Here is a 19,706-nt window from a genome sequence, read left to right on the forward strand (position 1 = left end):
CTCAGACTGTAACCGAAGCTCGGGCGCACCAGATAACACGTTAGCAGCGTCTTACGTCAGCACAGTGTTGCCAACTATTTTCAAAGGAAAGTAGCTCCCCTAAAAGTCGCTAAATGTCGCTAGATGACGTCATACGTCAATTAGCATATTCATGACGTCATCGCGGCGTTTTGCATTCTGCCTGCCTAATGTTTTTTCTCGTTACAATCATGCTCACATACTGTGTTTTTATATAACATACTATAATATAATATAGCCGAATTGCCAATAAAGCTGATCTCATTTACTATATTTTTTTGTCAGACAATAGAACGAGTAGCTGTTGAATGACTATTTTGTTATATGTGTAAAATTATCTGAATTGAGAGAGTTCGGGAACTGGTTGAACTAAAGCATTGTGATAGTGAGTATTACAAGTGATAAGCACAAGTAATAAAATAAAATGGTCAAACTAAATTCTTTAAATATAAAACAAAAGATAAGTGATAAGTCCGTCCGTGGAAACAACACTGCTCATTCACGTCTGTTCCGTGCTGCTGCTGCTCCTCTCTCAACCATTCACTGAACAGGGTAGACGCAGAGAGAGGTGTGTGACGGCAAAGTGAACGCAAACCTCGCGCTCGCAGGACTGTGCTGGCAACATTTGGAGGTTACTGAGGTTTGTCCAAAAAGTAGCTAGATTTGTCGCTAGTCGCTTTTTTGAAAAAAATGTCGCTAAAGGGGTCTGAAAAGTCGCTAAAAATAGCGACAAAGGCGCTAAGTTGGCAACACTGCGTCAGCAGCGTCTTACGTCAGCAGCAACAATGTGGACTCGTGAACGCGGATGGAAAACAGACCGGAAGAGAATACAATGTTGAATAAAGTCGTAGTTTTTGTTAATTTTGGACCAAAATGTATTTTCGATGCTTCAAAACATTCCAACTAACCCACTGATGTCACATGGACTACTTTGATGATGTTTTTATTACCTTTATGGATGTGAACAGTATACCGTCCATTGACTTTCAATGGAGGGAAAGAAAGCACTCGGAATAAATCTAAAATATCTTAAGATGTTGTAACGACAATGACTATGACATGCGGTCACATGCTGTTCAGAGACAACGAGTTTGTTCATGGCGCCTCCAAGTCTGCTTGAACGGTCAAAATTGCATCTTTGTGGCTCCCCCGAGGGACATTTGAGTCACATAAGGAAACCCTGTTTTGGAGAATCCCCTCTAAAACCCCCATTTCAGCATGGACTCCCTGTGACTTTTATAGACTCGTGACATTCCAGAACACACACACACATACACACACACCAACATCCTTTTGTGTTTAACTTTTAAGTATGTAACTCAGGCTTGTATCTGAACTTCCTGTATGCATGTGTGATTAATGTTGTTTTGATCATATAGTTATGATCTTCGAGTGTTTGGCTCTGAAAGGTATTTTTAAAGAAGGTTCCTCAATAGTGGTTTTGTAACCCTACCTCAGACCATAAAACTTTACGACCCAGGAAAGCAGACATTCCCAGCAGTCACGTCCCAAACACACCACACACAGACCCACAGATTTTCCCTTTGACTTACCATAGGACATTACCAAAATGTTGATATATTTCTGAGGTGCCTTTTGTTATGACCATGTCATATTGGGGTGTCTACGATTTTGTCATGTGGTAATCAAGACTTTAAATGTGAGACACCAATGTGAGACACCCACTGTGAGACACCAACATCCACTGTGAGACACCAATGTGTCCCTGAGCAAGACACTTAACCCCTAGTTGCTCCAGAGGCGTGCGACCTCTGACATATATAGCAATTGTAAGTCGCTTTGGATAGAAGCGTCAGCTAAATGAATAAATGTAAATGTAAATGTAAATGTGTGTTCTGCATATCTCCTGTATCTTTGCATTGCTACAACCTTCATGTGATGCGTTTGCTGTCTTTGTAATTCTCTTAATCTAACGGAGTTGAATTCCGATAGCAGAATTCAGTGATGCGCATTGTTTTATAAGTTCATATGTCTGGAGAAAATCCTCTCAAGTTAAAGTCAATCATGACTCATTCGAGTGGGCGTGTCTAACCGGACAAAGGAATCTTCCCGCTCGAAAATTCTCGACAGCTGATTCGTCCTACACGAAGGAGGGGACGGCACATGGGACACTGATAAAAGTCCAAACCTTCAGTTTCCTCATTCTCTTATCTCTTATCTCTCTTCCAACTCAACTTCCTCTCTTCGGACCTTCTCCTCCTCGGCGCAGCGCTTCTCCAAAGGAACATCTGGAGGAGGCCCTGGCCTTCTCTATCGACGAACACATGTTCGAGTCGTAGCTGCGTCCCTTGCAACAAAGACTTTAAACCTCTCCCTGCCCGGGAGATGAATCTGAACTTTCTCGGTAACGTTAAATTCAAGTGAGCCTTTACATCGTCTTGCGGAACGACCCAGAAGACGAAGCTAGACGCAAACCAGCCGGACACGCGCGCCCCCCTCTTCAGCACCACACTGAAAGAGCACAGAATCTTGCACGTAACGTAACTCTCTCTAAACGCTGATTTCAGGTGTCCAGGTCTTAGGTCTGTGAACTAAGTTACCCTCTATCTTCCCTCTATATCTTTCTTTCTTTCATTTCATTTTCACTCTGATCACGCTATGTTTATGTTTTTGTTCGGTTAAATGTTTGTTTGTTTGCATTTTTACGTACGTTTATGTTTGTAGTTTATATAATCTCTAGTGTGTGCCATTTTATTAATAAACCCATTTATACTTTTAATTGTCTCTGTGTTTGAAAAACCACCTTATAAAAGTCAATGAAACTAAAAAGATCTAAGCTACAAGCTCGATATTGACTACCTTGAGTAGTTTTAATTCATAAACTCAGAAAGTTTGATATTCGTGGCCAGAAGATAAAACTTTCTTGGAGTTTGAAAAGGGATACCCCCTTCTTAACTGTAATGATCAGACAGTTACAGAACAAGGGAATCTCGATAATTGATAAAATAAATGTACATGCGACTTATGAATTATGACCATGAGTCATAATTATTAATATTCCCAAGATTCCCCATATTCTTGAGCTAATTCACATTTACCCAGAGTCGTTATTGTTACAATGTCTTCAGAAGAGAAAAGGAGGTCTTACGGGTTTGGAGTGACATGTGGGTGAGTCATTAATGACATAATTTTCATTTTTGGGTGAACTAACCCTTTAACACACTTAATAAGTACACTTCTAAAAAGCAAACTTTGTAACGATGTCAATTAAAAAGTTTAATTTTAAAGTACATTTTAAATCCTTAAATCAATCATCTTTTGACTGCCTTTAAAGAAGCCTTTAAAGAAAAACACTTATTTTGATGTGTTAAAGTCTCCCTGTTGTGAAAATCCAGCTTTTGATGTTGTTTATATGTCTACGTAGTGTTTTTAATATGCTTTAAAGGGCCCCTATTATGCTATTTTAAAGTTTCCTAATGTTGTTTTGGAGTCTGCAGGTTTACATGCATCAAAGGTAAAAAAAACTGTTTAATTTCCTCATAATATACATTTGCACATCACCACATATTACATGATTCTCAAACGACTCGTCAGATGAATCAATCTCTCTAAATCCCGCCTTTCCGCAAGCTACTCTGCTCTGATTGGCCAGACAGCTCAGTCTGTTGTGATTGGTTTACTGTTTACAGCGTGCGTCGAAAACAAAAATGCCCATTGCCATAACAACGTCAGCTCTGACGTCGATTGACGTCGATTTTACCATATCAATCCGAGTGCGAGTCCGATGATGAAACATTGGAAGAACTAGTTATTCAAACCGAACCTCCATCGCAAGGACAACTCGAGCAGAACGTTTCTCAGTGATACACTACTCAGTTTGAGGCACATTATGAGATGTTGCAACTGTAATTCCTCACCATCAGCATTAACAAGTGCATGTCCAACAATAAACCGATTGTTTTACTTGTACTTATCTATTTACCGATTATTTTTCTAATTTATTGCGGTGAACATGTGAAAACTGTATCAGCCGGGCTCTAGCGTGAATGACTGATGAAACATAAAGGTTGGTAAAACAAATCTTCCTCCATGCTTAATCTTTCCTCAAAGTAGTGAGAATGACAGACAATCTGCATTAATAAACACAGTTTTAGGTAATAGTGGTCCACAACTGATTAGCAGAAGTATTTAAGACAGTGATAACGTGAGTTAGCAAGTTAGCAGGAGACCTACACAATATAAAACTCAAAATTAAGTATTCTGAACACCATCTTTCAAGAGCAAGCGGTTTACGAATCCTGCATTGAACTCCGAGATTTGAGAAGCAGTCGTCAGTGAAATAAAGGGAACAGCAAAAGTTTAGGATTATACTGCTGTGATATCGTGGTAAAGTTGAATTTTAACCACTGATTCATGTATCAACAAATACTTGACATATGCATTCACAACCTCTATGTTATTAGGCTACTTTAATACATAAAATAAAACATCCTTTCCATTCAACTTTTGGCCCGCATTAATAGAATAATAAAAAACAGATACAAAAATAGTTTAGCTTTTAAGACCTTTTACATGACACTGTTAAAATAAAACAATCTACTACACTATTTCAGTAAAAAATTATTTCAGTCCTCCTGATGTTCTCTTGTACACTTTCTTTATGTGGGCTTCTAGGTCGCTAGTACCTTTATTTGACACTGACACGTAGGCTACGTGCCAGCTTTGCAGGTCATGCATTCTGCTTTACACGGATCCCTACCGAAATGAAAACACCAGAATTTTCTCTGTAAATCATCAGTGAATTTACAGTTGGGCTTTTTTTTTACGCTATGCATGTGCCACAGTTGACAAGCAAGCGCTGCTCTGTCTCTCTCTTGCTCTCGTGGTGCTGAGGGTAGTGACTGAGATGCAGTTTGATCAATGTTTGCGTTACATATATGACCGACCGACCGACCAATGGTGGCGTGCGAGAAGGCGGGACCTAAAGCAATAAAAAAACGGCGACTGGGGATCTAGGAATCCCGGCCAGACGCATTTTTGTAGGTCCAAAAAGAGGACATGTCCGGGAAAAAGAGGACGTACTGTATGGTCACCCTACATGAAAGGTCATTTTCAAAAATCCATAATAGGGGCACTTTAAGACAAACCATGTACAAATTCATAAATCAGCACCATTGCTGAGTATTTTCTCCTTAAAACTGCAGTGGACAGCCTCAAAATCGCGGTTTGAAATCACTGGTGTTTCTGACGTCACAAACTACCTTGTAACCAATAACGTCAATGTGTGATCATCAACGAGTAGATCTCTGAGCTGGTGTGAGTGAGTGGAGGAGGGCTAATTTGCATATTCATAGAACAAAAACAATTATTAAATATGTAATTTTGGTGATCAAAGGTAAGTTTTAAGGGAAACAAATATTGACTACAGGGGGAATTTAACTAACACACTAAAGCACATGTAAAGTATCATTTTTAAATGTGACTGTGTTATTCGATATTACATTTAAAGTTAATATATTTTAAATGCACTAAATTACAACTTCATCATTACAAATTAAGTATAAAGATAAGTTTCATTACAAATGACATTTAAGTACATTTTAGTTAACCATAAATGTTTGTCTGTACTTTCAACAGTACACTTTTACCATATTTCAAAGACAATAGAAGTAAAATAGAAAAATACATCAAATATGTACTTAAGTCCTACTTAAATGTCAAAAGCCCTCTAAAGTTCAGCTAATTGAATAGAATCCACTCTAATTTCATAGTAAATAACAATTAAGTGTCCGAAAACATTACATATATTATCTTAAAGCATATTCTTTTAAAGTATATTATGTCCTTAATAAGTTCTCTTTTTAAAATTACACTAAACTGTACTTTTTCACAAGGGCAGGAAATGGGCTGAGTCCGGTTCTCCAACCTACATTGATCTGAATAACTCAGTTCCTTTTTGGTCTCTGTTCTCTATGAGTTATGGGCAGAAACGGGCCGGGGCACGCACCCCTGCTGTTACTATGCCAACGAGTGACAGATGTTAAGGGAACACATAAAACCCTGCATCTGCATGTTGTGAACACTTCCACTTGAACCAAGTGTCCCAGACCATAATTCAGCCTACAATTATGGCTTTGCACCAGGTAGGGGGCAGGGCGGCAGAGGAACCATATGCGGTGGGTGGTATAAAAGTGTCCATAAGGAGCTGGAGGGCTAGCCGCTATCTCTAATGCCTGCTCATAAAACAAACCGTACAAAATTGCACTTCATGTCCGCATTTCAAATTTTGCCAGCTCATTCATGTGAAGTTAATGTGGAGTAACGGCAAAAAGCACATGGCTTGGGCATAATGTGCTGAGTAGTCAGTCTGGACTTCTTAGACATCTGTATAAAAAGAACCAGAGCTTGGCGACAACTGCTTTGCAGAGTACAAGACATTTTACAGACAAAACTCATTAATGGAGGATAAAAAAAAATGGGTTGGTTATTCCAGCATAAAATACCACCATACACAAAATGGTAATGTTGTATTAGTAGATGAGAACCAGATTGACTTGAACCCATCTGATTCATTATGAATGAAGCAACCATAAACTCAGTTGCTTAGAAGAAGTCCTCTTGTCTATAATGCATGACTACGGATGGTCTGGGAGTTTTATCATAAGAAGCTCATCTCGAAGAGGGAGTTCTGGTCTCATCTGGTTTTTAGCTTTAGGCTACAGTAGCTATTTTCTGCATGCAGGATGTGTGGCTATCTTTGTTTGATTTAGCATCGAGTAACAGATAAATCAATATTTTGCCACATTATCAGTCAGGAAAAGACCCTTTGAAGACTCAAAGCTGGAAATATTTGTTTTCCCAAGATAAGGCTTCCAGTTTAATTCTGTAGCAAAGACATTAAGCTAATCGCTTTTCAGATTAGGATGCTGAGAAAATAAATTTTGTCCTTCATTGCACTGGCTCAAACACTCACAAAGACTAGCTTAGACTAGCATGTTAGCAACATTGGTGTCAGTGTTATTTTAGTATTATTTATTTAATATTTTAGTAATAGTTATACAATAATATTTTTTAATTAATATTTTGAATTAACTTTTGTTTTTATATTTTCAGTTAAAATTTTTATTTTAGTTTTAATAATTTTGGAACTTCAACTTTTTTATTTTGGTTAGTTGTCAAGACAACATTCCTATTTTAAAAGGGGTCATGACTTCATAAATCAAATTTGCATTGATCTTTTGACATATAAGAGGCTTTTGTACCATTAAAACATCCTGCAAGTTTCATAGCTCAAAATGTCCCTCCTCATTTTAAACAAAGCATTTATTTAATCAAGCTACAAAAACGGTTCGTTCAGATATTGTGGGGTCTTTGACATCACATGGGCAAACACATTTGCATATGACCACCTCCAGAGCAAGACATGGACAAATAGTTATACATCATCACACCATAAGCCCTGCCCACTGTCATTCAGTCGCTTAGACTGAAATTTGAAAATCATCATTTTGTTTTTAAAACGAGGCAAAACCGAGGTATAATGTAGAGTTTCACAAAGACAATTTTGTTTAAAGATGAAACAAGACATACCTGGGAACAATCAAAGTCCACACAAGACCAGGGTGTCTTGTTTCCCAATTACCCCTTGTGTATTATAATGCTGCCTTTGATATCCCACAATCCTGTGCTTTCCATTCTGTGACAGTTGAGCTAAAAAAATAAAGATGGCATCTGAAAGTTGCGGTTGCTGGTCAGTTTGCGTGTAAATGTACGTTTCTGACCAATGTTTTCCACTTCTGATGTCATTCCTAGCAAGAAATTACTCTAATCATCATAGTAATGATGTCATAGTAATGAAATCATAGTAATTAAATATTTGCTTAGTTTTCACCAAAGCTCGCTCTATTCTGCTGTAGATCATTAAACTGTTACGCTGCGTCAGAAGTCTGTCCGAAATCAGTTTCATGAGGTGCCTTCATGCACAAACGCTTCCTGCAAAGTCATTGCCTGATAAGGCAGCGAGGCAACAGTTTTCGGATGCAGACTATGTTTTTCATCTAATATTTATATTGTATATTATTTCACCTTTATTTCAATTACTGAAAACATTTTTTTTTATTATCTACATTAACATTAACAACACTGGTGCTGATCTAGTTGGTGGACCAACATAGCCATGATTTTCTTCAGCAAAATGTAGCTCGTACTCGTATTCCTATGAATGGGAGAAAGTGCAATCACTAAATGGTAAAGTCACTGATTCACTGGAGCTGCCGTTAGAAGCTAAGTCAGTGTTCTGAGATGCACGCATAGAACTGCACATGCGCATTGGCTGGTCCAGCCTGAAAAGTTTTTTATTTTATTTTTTTGTAATTTTGTAATTTCAATTATGAAGTTGAATCGTAAGCTTGGTGAACAGCTTTGGAGAATTTGATGCTTCCCCATTCATAGAGGTAGGAGATGTACTTGCATGACTGAAATAGCTGCCCGAGAGGTGTAAAAAAAAAAAAAAACACTATTGAGTGAAATGACTTGTCTTGAAGGAACTTTTATATTGTTTTCTATAAGTAGACAGATTGTTTTTGAAGGCTCTTAAAAATATGAAACAGACTTTGAAATGGGAATGCTAACAGATGTCTCCACATATTATAGATTTCCTCAAGTTCAGCTATAGATGAAGCAAACCAGTACATGAGCATCCAAAACACAACACACGGTTGTGAGCAGCTGTCTGTATTTCTTTTCAGCAGGGTATTATGACTGAAAAGCTTTACAAGGGTAGTTTTTGAGCAACTAAATGTCAAAATGTATTTATTTTCACCTCTTGACTCACTGTCTAAGTGTTCCTATGAAAGTGTGAAACTGAGAATAGACCTGACACCAGAACATAATGAACTTCTTTCTCTTTATCTCACACTCCCTCTTTCAATTTCTCACCCCAGTTCAGCTCACTGTACAGTATGTCTCTGTTTTTCATAAACCCCCGCGCTCATTCTCTGTCTCTCACCTTTCTCTCGCTCCAGTCAAGGGCCTGTACTCCGGTGATGAATCCCACCAACGCAGGATTGCCTTTGGGGCTGGTGGCGTCAAATGTGACGCTTAAAGGGCAACACTCGGAGGGGCGAACCACAATTTCCCCAGAGAAACCCTTTTCCTTCCAAAACGCCTGTGAAGTCAGATGAAGTCAGAGAATCAACATCCCTTAAAAAAATGAAAAGCATTCATTCTTGATTAAATGAGACAAGCACTATGCTGACAACTGACATTATCTGCATAAATGTCAACTATATTTGCATAAATGTAAATATTCAATTGTAGATTTATGAGAATTTATATGCATTATCTGCATATTGATCATCTCTCAAGCAATATGTCCTTTCGAACTGAGGTGCTACGTGGCCCGTTGAAAAGTGAATTTTGAATGTTGAGATGAACATATACAGTGAGGAAAATAAGTATTTGAACACCCTGCTATTTTGGAAGTTCTCCCACTTGTAAATCATGGAGGGGTCTGAAATGGTCATCGTAGGTGCATGTCCACTGTGAGAGACATAATCTTAAAAAAAAAAAATCCAGAAATCACAATATATGATTTTTTAACTATTTATTTGTATGACACAGCTGCAAATAAGTATTTGAACACCTGTCTATCATAATTCTGACCCTCAAAGACCTGTTAGCCTGCCTTTAAAATGTCCACCTCCACTCCATTTATTATCCTAAATTAGATGCACCTGTTTGAGGTCGTTAGCTGCATAAAGACACCTGTCCACCCCATACAATCAGTAAGAATCCAACTACTAACATGGCCAAGACCAAAGAGCTGTCAAAAGACACTAGAGACAAAATTGTACACCTCCACAAGGCTGGAAAGGGCTACGGGGAAATTGCCAAGCAGCTTGGTGAAAAAAGGTCCACTGTTGGAGCAATCATTAGAAAATGGAAGAAGCTAAACATGACTGTCAATCTCCCTCAGACTGGGGCTCCATGCACGATCTCACCTCGATCAGCCCAGAACTACACGGGAGGAGCTGGTCAATGACCTGAAAAGAGCTGGGACCACCGTTTTCAAGGTTACTGTTGGTAATACACTAAGATGTCATGGTTTGAAATCATGCATGGCACGGAAGGTTCCCCTGCTTAAACCAGCACATGTCAAGGCCCGTCTTAAGTTTGCCAATGACCATTTGGATGATCCAGAGGAGTCATGGGAGAAAGTCATGTGGTCAGATGAGACCAAAATATAACTTTTTGGTCAAAATTCCACTAAACGTGTTTGGAGGAAGAAGAATGATGAGTACCATCCCAAGAACACCATCCCTACTGTGAAGCATGGGGGTGGTAGCATCATGCTTTGGGGGTGTTTTTCTGCACATGTGACAGGGCGACTGCACTGTATTAAGGAGAGGATTACCGGGGCCATGTATTGCGAGATTTTGGGGAACAACCTCCTTGCCTCAGTTAGAGCATTGAAGATGGGTTGAGGCTGGGTCTTCCAATATGACAATGACCCGAAGCACACAGCCAGGATAACCAAGGAGTGGCTCTGTAAGAAGCATATCAAGGTTCTGGCGTGGCCTAGCCAGTCTCCAGACCTAAACCCAATAGAGAATCTTTGGAGGGAGCTCAAACTCCGTGTTTCTCAGCGACAGCCCAGAAACCTGACTGATCTAGAGAAGATCTGTGTGGAGGAGTCGGCCAAAATCCCTCCTGCAGTGTGTGCAAACCTGGTGAAAAACTACAGGAAACGTTTGACCTCTGTAATTGCAAACAATGGCTACTGTACCAAATATTAACATTGATTTTCTCAGGTGTTCAAATACTTATTTGCAGCTGTATCATACAAATAAATAGTTTAAAAAAATCATATATTGTGATTTCTGGATTTTTTTTTTTAGATTATGTCTCTCACAGTGGACATGCACCTACGATGACAATTTCAGACCCCTCCATGATTTCTAAGTGGGAGAACTTGCAAAATAGCAGGGTGTTCAAATACTTATTTTCCTCACTGTATATATATATATATATATATGACATGATGATGAGTAACAAATATCTGTTAAACTAAAACAATAACACATATATAATAAATTACGTTGTTCTTAAAATGTTTGAACTAAAATATAAATGCATGCATTATCAACCTCTTTATGTAAAGACAGAAAAAGACATTGTATTTTAAAGGTTAAATAATTCATAATCACATTTTGTCTATGTGCAGTTTAAAATATTTAGTACTTTTCCAAAACAGCACTTTATCTGAAGCATCATATTTAAAAATAAAATGTGGAAGTAAATATGTGGTATTCCTCATTTGTAAGTTGATTTGGATAAAAGCATTTGCTAAATAAATGTAAAATATATTCATTTATATTTTTACATTTATTCATTTAGCAAACTTGATGCATACTTATGGGGCTCCAGTATGTAACTGCATTTATACATGTGTTATCCATAATTCATGTATATATGCAATTAGAGATAATAAGAAAGATTAAAACACACTTTTAAGCACTCAGGCAGGCTTTCATGCACTAATAATTGAGTGTGCTGCACAGAAAAGCTTCTCCCTGAAAATTTCTACCAGATTTACAAGAGGTTTGATTGATCATTTTGTTTTCCTGAATCGTAGGTTCACATAGTTATTAAATGCATAATAAAATATATAAATAATCAATTCACATTAACACAATCTAAGTTTCAAAGGCCCCTGTGAGTGATTTTTGTGCAAGTTTGGTTTCAGTTGGTTCTAATCAAATTTATGATCAATTTAAGTATGAACTTATTATTGAATCAATATTTATCACATTTTGTGCACAAGTTGATAATGAATGAAACCCATGATCTTAATTAATATACAAAAGATAAAAAATATTCAAGTACACATTTCACAGTTGACAGACAAGCCTTGTCCTCTGATTAAGGTGGTTTCTCCAGTCACTGCAGGACCAAAATTAAATATTAAATTAAAGTGAGGGCTTATACTGAATATGGTAGACTGAGCACTAGGAGACAGCTCTCCATGCCTTTGCACATTTTAACTTCATTATAGAGTATAATGCAATAGAGCCATAGGGGAAGTAACTGCACTGTGCTGCGCTAGGAAAGCTGGGAAAGCCAGTAAAGCCGGCTGTGGGTAAGTGGATGGGTTATGCGTGTTACTCACAGTGGGGTACGTGATGATAAATTTCGTCATGTGGCCCATGGGCAGGCACTGGATGAGGCGCTGGCGCTCGGCTGGCAGGGCAGGCTCGTAGTGGATCTGGGCTGGAAATGAGGGCATAATCAGCACTGAATGAAAAGCCGTTTAGTGCTAAAAAAGAAAAGTGGAATGATAATGACATAAAATAGGAAGGACAGATGAGAAAGGTAACAGCTCTGTTCTTGAAGTTGGAATGAAACAGAAGCTGTGATAGTCTTTTCTTCCCGTGCTGTTTATTCGAGTAAAATGGCTTCTTAAACAAGAAAAAATGTAGGGCAGGACTTGATTTTGTCCATGGGGAATTGATTGGATGATTGTGATTTGCTAATGCTGCGATCTCATGTGAGTGACGGGTTTTCCTATCCGTGATGTGGACGCATAGATCATTTATAATAAATATTCCATATATTCCAAAACAAAAACTGTCCATTTTGATTCCATGGTGACTTTAAAAGTAGTAAGCTGCATTGTTGCCTACTGTCGTCATAGAAAGCTACCTTCTAAGAAAGCATTTAACCATCATTGAACCTCATAAGGGAGCAACTTGGAAAACTTTGAGCAACAACAAATTTCGCTCCACATCTCTCGTAAAGTGAGATTCAAGGAACTAACTGTTATATAACAATGGCTTAACAAGCTCATTGTCAGGTTTATGTTGTGTTTATTATATTATGTGGACCTGATCCTTATTTTGACATTGTATCTTCATTTTTTAACGCGCTTTTTAGTTTCGGTTTCATTACTGAACATGTCTTCATCTTCGTGCCAGCTGACCAGTAAGACATTTATTTAGCAATAAATAAATGGGGATAAAAACGCATATCGCGCTGTTGAGTCACTCAAAATTACCTCAAGGGAAATTCCTTCACCACGACAGCCCTACTTGTTTCTTATTGGCTATTTTGACAGTACTGACGTAATCACAGTCTTGCTCATCTTTAAAATCCTAAATATCAAACATGTTTGATGTGATCGGGGCGAGCCCGATTTGTGTGAGAGCAGATCGGGAGGTGCAAGATTCGATCTGTGAACGCCTCACATTACCAGAACCAATCAATCTCGGTAGGCGAAAATCTGAGATAAATAGGCCTAAAACTCCTGTAGTGTGAGCCAGGCATTAGGTGTTAGCATTTGGATTTAAATGTTAGCATTTAGATTTAGATGTTGGTTTGATGTTAGCATGTTGCTAAGCTAATGTGAAATTTCAAAGCATAAAACATAACGTATACAAATATTAGGTCAAATTATGTTTAATTACAATTAGCTAGTTTTGTCAATTCTGTCTCAGTACTGAAATACATTATATGCTCATTTGAAACATTTCATCTGTGATCATCTTGGATTTATATTTTCACAGAGCTCATCGCCGTGTATTCTGGGATTGCCTTCCCTGCAAATGATGCATTGGATGCTACCTTCGATTTTGTCTTAAGATGTCTTAAAAGGCAGTATGATTACTGTAAGCTGCCTACACTAAAAAATTAAATAAAATAAAAACTGTAGAAAAATGGAAAGGGTAGTCTACTGATAATTAAAAATATACATAAAACACCTGTGAAAAATCTAAACGGAAAATTGCTTCATATTAACAGTACACAAGCCCTATGTTTACATATTTTTCTTAAAATATACGTCTAAATTCAGCCTCAGAGTCAAGAACATGCATACAATGCCTTAAAATTCTGCCTATGAAGGCAGCTCACTAGGTTTTGGAAGAGCAAATGTCTCGCTGACACTCTTGACCAAAGGATTCTGGGATACTGTATACATTGGATTAAGAGTGTTATAAAGGGGAGGACAGGACTGAATAGAAATACACATTTTAAAGAGCAATGGAAAACAGAAAATGGACTCCCATATGAGGGGAAAGGGGAAAATGGGAAGCACAGACAGGAAGAATATGGTATAGAATAACTCATACGTCTCAGATCATCCCTTGGTATTGATTTAGGTGGCTATAGCTTCTAATCAAGCAGCACTTTGGAAAATTGGATCTAATACCCCAGTGACTGGCTCTCCATGAAATTGCCAATCTATTAAATAATCTCTGCGATTTAACACTACTACTTTGTTTTCTTAAAAGCCATAATTAAGGCTTAGCCATTTCGCGAGTGTGGGGTATCCAATAACTTTATGTGCGACCCACAGTGCCATCTCTATGTCTGCGTAACGCAAGCAGTGCCAGAAGGGACTCTGACCTCAGTTTTGACAAGACAGCCTTCTGGCAACAAGCCAACATGTGAACTAGCCTTTTGAAGAGAGGACACACAGATACATTTTAGCCTGCCATCCAGTTGGTCAATTGAAAAGTAAATGCTTGACAAGCATAACAATATAAAAAGATGTTAAAAAGATTAGATTAAGCCAGGATTAGGCCATAGTTCAGTTGGGACAAGTAGGTAACTTTTATAAACGTGCCTATTGGCGTGAATCTTGGGAGAAAACAATTGCACTGACATATTTTAAGATATATCAGTGCAAGTTGCTTTTAGTTAAAACAGCTCAAGAGGGGGTACATGAATAAAAAAGGTGTGTTTTGCCATTCATTTAATTCTACCCCACTTTAAAACATGTATTAACAGACAAAATGCCATAAAAGGTCAAATAGATGACATCCAAAAAAATGACCTCATCTTCTGCAGTCAATACTGACTGCATCCACACAAGCAGCGCACATATACAGGGTATGCTACAATGTTCTCAACAATTTACCTTTGTAAAAGTAGTTATTTAGCACTTATTAGCATGAAGAAAAATATAGACACAGAGTGTGGATAGAGGCATGCCTAGAGGGACCGCGGTTGACCCCTCATATAGTCTCACAAAACCCTGTGGGAAACACTGAATGTGATTATCTTAAGAGCCGGGAAATGCAAAGCAATTACAAAACACCAGGGTTATTATAACAAAAGGGACAAAAAAGGGAGCTTGGATACTGTTGGGAAGGAAATTGTCGCTAAGTCCATCTGTAAAATGTTTAGCAAATCACCCAACATCTCATTAAAGTGGATCCAGAATAACGCAGAGAAGCATTTTAATTGGAGCTAATGTTAATAAACGTCTTTGTCCAGACTGAAAAATCAAGCACTACGTTGCAATTGTGTTAAAAGACGGCAATCAGAAAAAGATATTTTGATTACATTATGTTTCACGAACACGTTGCTAATTGAACAAGAGGCTCTGATTAGCACATTTCCATTGTACTAACTCTCTCCCAGAAGACTTTCCAACATGTTAATGGGGGAAAAAAACGCAAACCATGTTTCTAATGTATCTTTTCTTAACCATGATTTATTTCTGTGATCATTTATATGTGACCGCCAATCCCATGACAGCCCATATGAATCTGTCTCTCGTAAGGGCTGTGATGGCAGACGGGGGAAACAGATCTAATTTAACCACAGTGACTGAGGTGTAGAGTTGCTCTCGTTGATTGAGAGCAATCGCTCTGCGTCTGGCAGTCCATCATAACTGTGTGCTTGTAAGAGACAGCAACTGTCTGCTTGCTTCAATTTGCAAGATGTTAGGAAATTGCAACACCACCAATCTGGCAGCCGCACAGGGAGACAAAGGGATGAGCAACCTTAGAAGAAATGTTTGTGTACATTTTATATTGATTATGGAAGTGGAAATTCGTCCAATTGCAATCAAATGATGGAGTGTTAAACAGGCATATACAAGGGTTGCATGATATATCAAAACCCAACATGGCTTAGTGTAATTGTCAAATCGCGAAGGCTGCAATATAATTAAATAAATATATGCACTACCGGTTTCAAAGTGAAGTGTGCCATTTCTGATATCGTGAGGTGCATGCATGTAAATGAACACAGTGCCGAGCTTCACTCTGAAACCACGGCGCATATTTTTATTTAGCAACAACCCATAAAAATAAAAAAAGCTTGAAATTGAGAAGTTAATAAATTAAATATTCTAATTAAATAAACTCAATTTTTATTTGAATGATTATTAAAAAAAATGATGCAGGATTTACCTTGAAACAATTTTCATTCAGAAATTGCTTGTAAATTTCACAAATACTTAAAAAGAAATGGCAAGTAATACATTGAATTCAACAACATTTCTAAAGTAGAAATACTGAAATAGCATATTGTAAAACATACTCCAATAATCTTTTTTCATTTTTTTTAACAGTGAAGCTTTTCCTAAATCGCTCAGCCCTAAAAGGATTTTTGCGTTGTGTTTAGAGAAATAGTTTTAAGCTTTATATATATATATATATATATTTCAACCATTTAGGGAGTGAGATTTGCATAATTCCTTCAAATAAACAACACTATGCTAACTCCACAGGTATGTGGCTGCAGTTCAAGCTTTAGTGAATTCCCAGGATATTTTAAAGACCATATTCTAGATCCTCCTACACTTCAGTCAGTCTGTCGCTCTCTTTCTTGCCTTAAGGTTTTTTTTTTGTGTGTGTGTCTTTGTGTTGTCTCTTTTCCCCCTCACTCCTTGGCATCTCTGTCACCTATGTTACCCAGGTAGCCGTGAGTGGTGGAACAGACAGTTATAGCATAACCTCGGGCTAATGGGCCACAGGTGCTCTCAGCATTTCTCTAGGATACCCTCCTGCCTGGAGCCTTTGGGAAAACTATACTTAAAAAAAAAAAAAAAAAAAAAAAAATCACTTGTTTACACTAGTGATGCATTGAAACTGAAAATCCTGGATATGGCTGAAAACGTACTAATTATCAGGTAGCAATTGGTTTGAATAACTAAACTAATGAAATATAATATATAATAAAATTATATAAAATAATATAATATATATACACATACATTCAAAATATATATATATAAAAAAAAGATGACTCACTTCACCTGCACTTCATAGATTTTTGACCAATCAAATGCTCTCTAGAATGACAATGTGAGGGACATTGCCTGTAACAGTATGGAAATTGATTATTTTTTAAGGAACAATTCTTCACTCAAAAATAACATATTTAGGCCTAAAATTAAGATGTATGTATTTGAATTGCATATAAAAGTTCCATCCAATTGAATTGCACACTTTAATAGGAAATATGTCAACACAGGAAAGAAAACCAAACCTGTCAGTCAATGTCAAGGCATCTTCAAATTTGGATCTTTTCATGTGAACATGAATGACACAGATGCTTTTTCTCTAACAAGATTCTGTTATTGTATGATAAAGTACCATCTTCCATTCAAATGTTCTTCTTCCAGTCGAAAATGTCCTAAAATGCCATTTTCAGCTGAAAATTCAAGGGCCGAAATTTGCTATATATCCCTTGTTCCCATTCATATACCCACACAGCCTCCATTCATCTGTAAATGGCAAATGTGATACCAGCAATTTGGTAATTAAAGGTTTGGGTATAAAGCCTGTGCTTTTGAACACATTCCCAAAGCGCTGTGAAATTGGAAATAATCCGGCACTCTTAAACAAAAAATAATCTGTTTAAACTTAGGTGTAACCACCCTTAAAAATAGGTCACTGCAGTCAAACGGATGCAAATATATTGCTTCCCTTCCTTCTTAAAAGTATAAACAAGCCTCTAAGCGAAACTCTGAGTGATGTGTCTGTGATGTTGCTTGCCTCCACCGTAGCCCGCTGTCACTGGAGATGTTCTCTCATCAAAGTGGAGTCAATAGGAGGCTGGGCCGGGGACCAGTTTCTCTGCCAGTCAGCTCAAATTGCATGCAGCTGCAATGCCAGCTAAGTCAGGTACAGCGTTTTGGAGGAAGACTGGGGAGTTAAATATAGCAACCAACCGGCTGCACTCGGTTATGCTTCGACACGCCACAAACCCACAGAAGGAATGCGTCCAAACCTGGTTGAGCATCTTAACACCAACCAAAATACCAAGACAAAAAAGCACATACATCCCACAACCTGACTAATCGCCGGCATAATGTAGGCTTGGTGCAGCAAAGCATGAATACTTCATGGTTTTATACCACGCACAACAAATCCAGCAAACACACAAGCATACACACACATTCGTTTCTCATGGTTGCCCACGCACACCCACACTTCATATTCTCTCCTCTCCCCAACTGTCACAGAAATCCAGGATTGCGAATACGGTTTTAACACACAGATTTAAATCGACCGCTTGAAGACATCTGTCCCGCTGACTTTACTCGTGACTAAAAGTAAAGAAATATCTAAAAACTGTAAATCCAAATCCAAGGCAAAAGTGTCTAATTCACTATCAGAGAAACAGTTCACCCACAAATAAACATTCTATTATTTTTCATTCATCCTCATGTCTCTCTAAACCTATATGCTGTTATTTTTATGCTAATATTATGCATAAAGAAATGCACCTTTTGGAATGCAACAGAAGTTCATTGTAACCAGAGGCTCTAAAAAAGTCCATTTTTCAATTTAGTTTTTTTCTGGATTCAATTACATTACATTTTAATAATTAAAAAGCATGTCTAATCAGATCTAATTTTTTTCTCTTTACAATAATAGGGCCATATGAAATGTTTTTTTCTCAGATGTCCTGTGTTGTATCCTTTATTTTTCAAAGATACTAGTCCATATCATGATATAATTAAGTGTACAGCCCTTTATTCATCCCTTTATCATTCAATACATAAATAAACTGTCACATGGTAAATGTCGAGTCCAACAATGTACAACAGGAGAAAATAATTCAAAATGTTCACACAATATAACGCAGAACTATAAAAAAAATGACTTTTATACGCACTCCCTCATGAACATACACAATGCCATAATCAAGAATAATCTAACTCCACTAACAGGAAGTGCCTCGTTTAAGTGTTGTTGTTGCTATGGACTGACGGCAAATTCAACATGCGCTACCGTGTGCTGCTGTGCACGTTGTTCTTTTGAACCCAACCCCGGAAACTGAATAAAACCAATTCAAAGTGCAGAATATAAAAAAAGACTAACAGGGGGAGCAAAAACGCTAAGATAGGCAAAGCCAGAACAACTATCAAGTCAAGCAGTTCATTAATCATTGAAATGGAGGTGGTGGGGGGAAGTGACTTCACTCATTATAAAAGATAGATGGATGGGAGGTTAAAACATTGTTCTCCATCAGCCCGGATGACAAGGCCACGCGTAGCGTAAGTGAGTCTATAGGCTTTTCAAAAAAAAAAAAAAAAGAAAGCCCTGTGTTACAAATATTTCTGTTGTGTTTGTTCTAGATGACATTTAATGGACTTTTAGTTTGTATTCATTAGTTTCCTGTTTTCCTTTGTTCTTTTCCCGCTTCTCTTGTGTTGTCATGGTTACTATGTCACTAGTTCATTTAGTTCAGCAGTGTTGTTAATCAGCATACTTCAGTTCAGCCTTTTCCTGTGTTTAAGGTCCAGTCTCGTTTGCATTAGCGTTTGGGTATGCAACTGTCTATTGTTTATGCTGTGGATTACTATTAAAGACTCATGTTTGAACTTTATCCTTCTTCATCACTTGCTGACACCCTGACTATATCAGTTTGGACACTGTAAATAGCAGTTTAAAAACTGGAATTAAATAATAATTTAGTGAGGATTA

The 19,706-nt window shown here is 37.7% G+C and overlaps 1 protein-coding gene across 1 annotated transcript in view; it reads right to left on the minus strand.

Moving 5' to 3' along the window:
• Positions 1-19,706, minus strand: part of LOC309489580 (putative flavin-containing monoamine oxidase A) — a 55,980-nt gene that overhangs the window by 19,561 nt on the left and 16,713 nt on the right. The window contains exons 8-9 of the mRNA XM_082158417.1: positions 12,149-12,249; positions 8,987-9,145 (exon numbers count right to left, since the gene is read on the minus strand). Coding sequence (XP_082014543.1) covers positions 8,987-9,145; positions 12,149-12,249 — 260 coding nt within the window. The remainder of the gene's footprint in view (positions 1-8,986; positions 9,146-12,148; positions 12,250-19,706) is intronic.

Source organism: Leuciscus leuciscus (assembly GCF_965113295.1).
Source record: "Leuciscus leuciscus genome assembly, chromosome: 24".
Taxonomy (NCBI): Eukaryota; Metazoa; Chordata; class Actinopteri; order Cypriniformes; family Leuciscidae; genus Leuciscus; species Leuciscus leuciscus.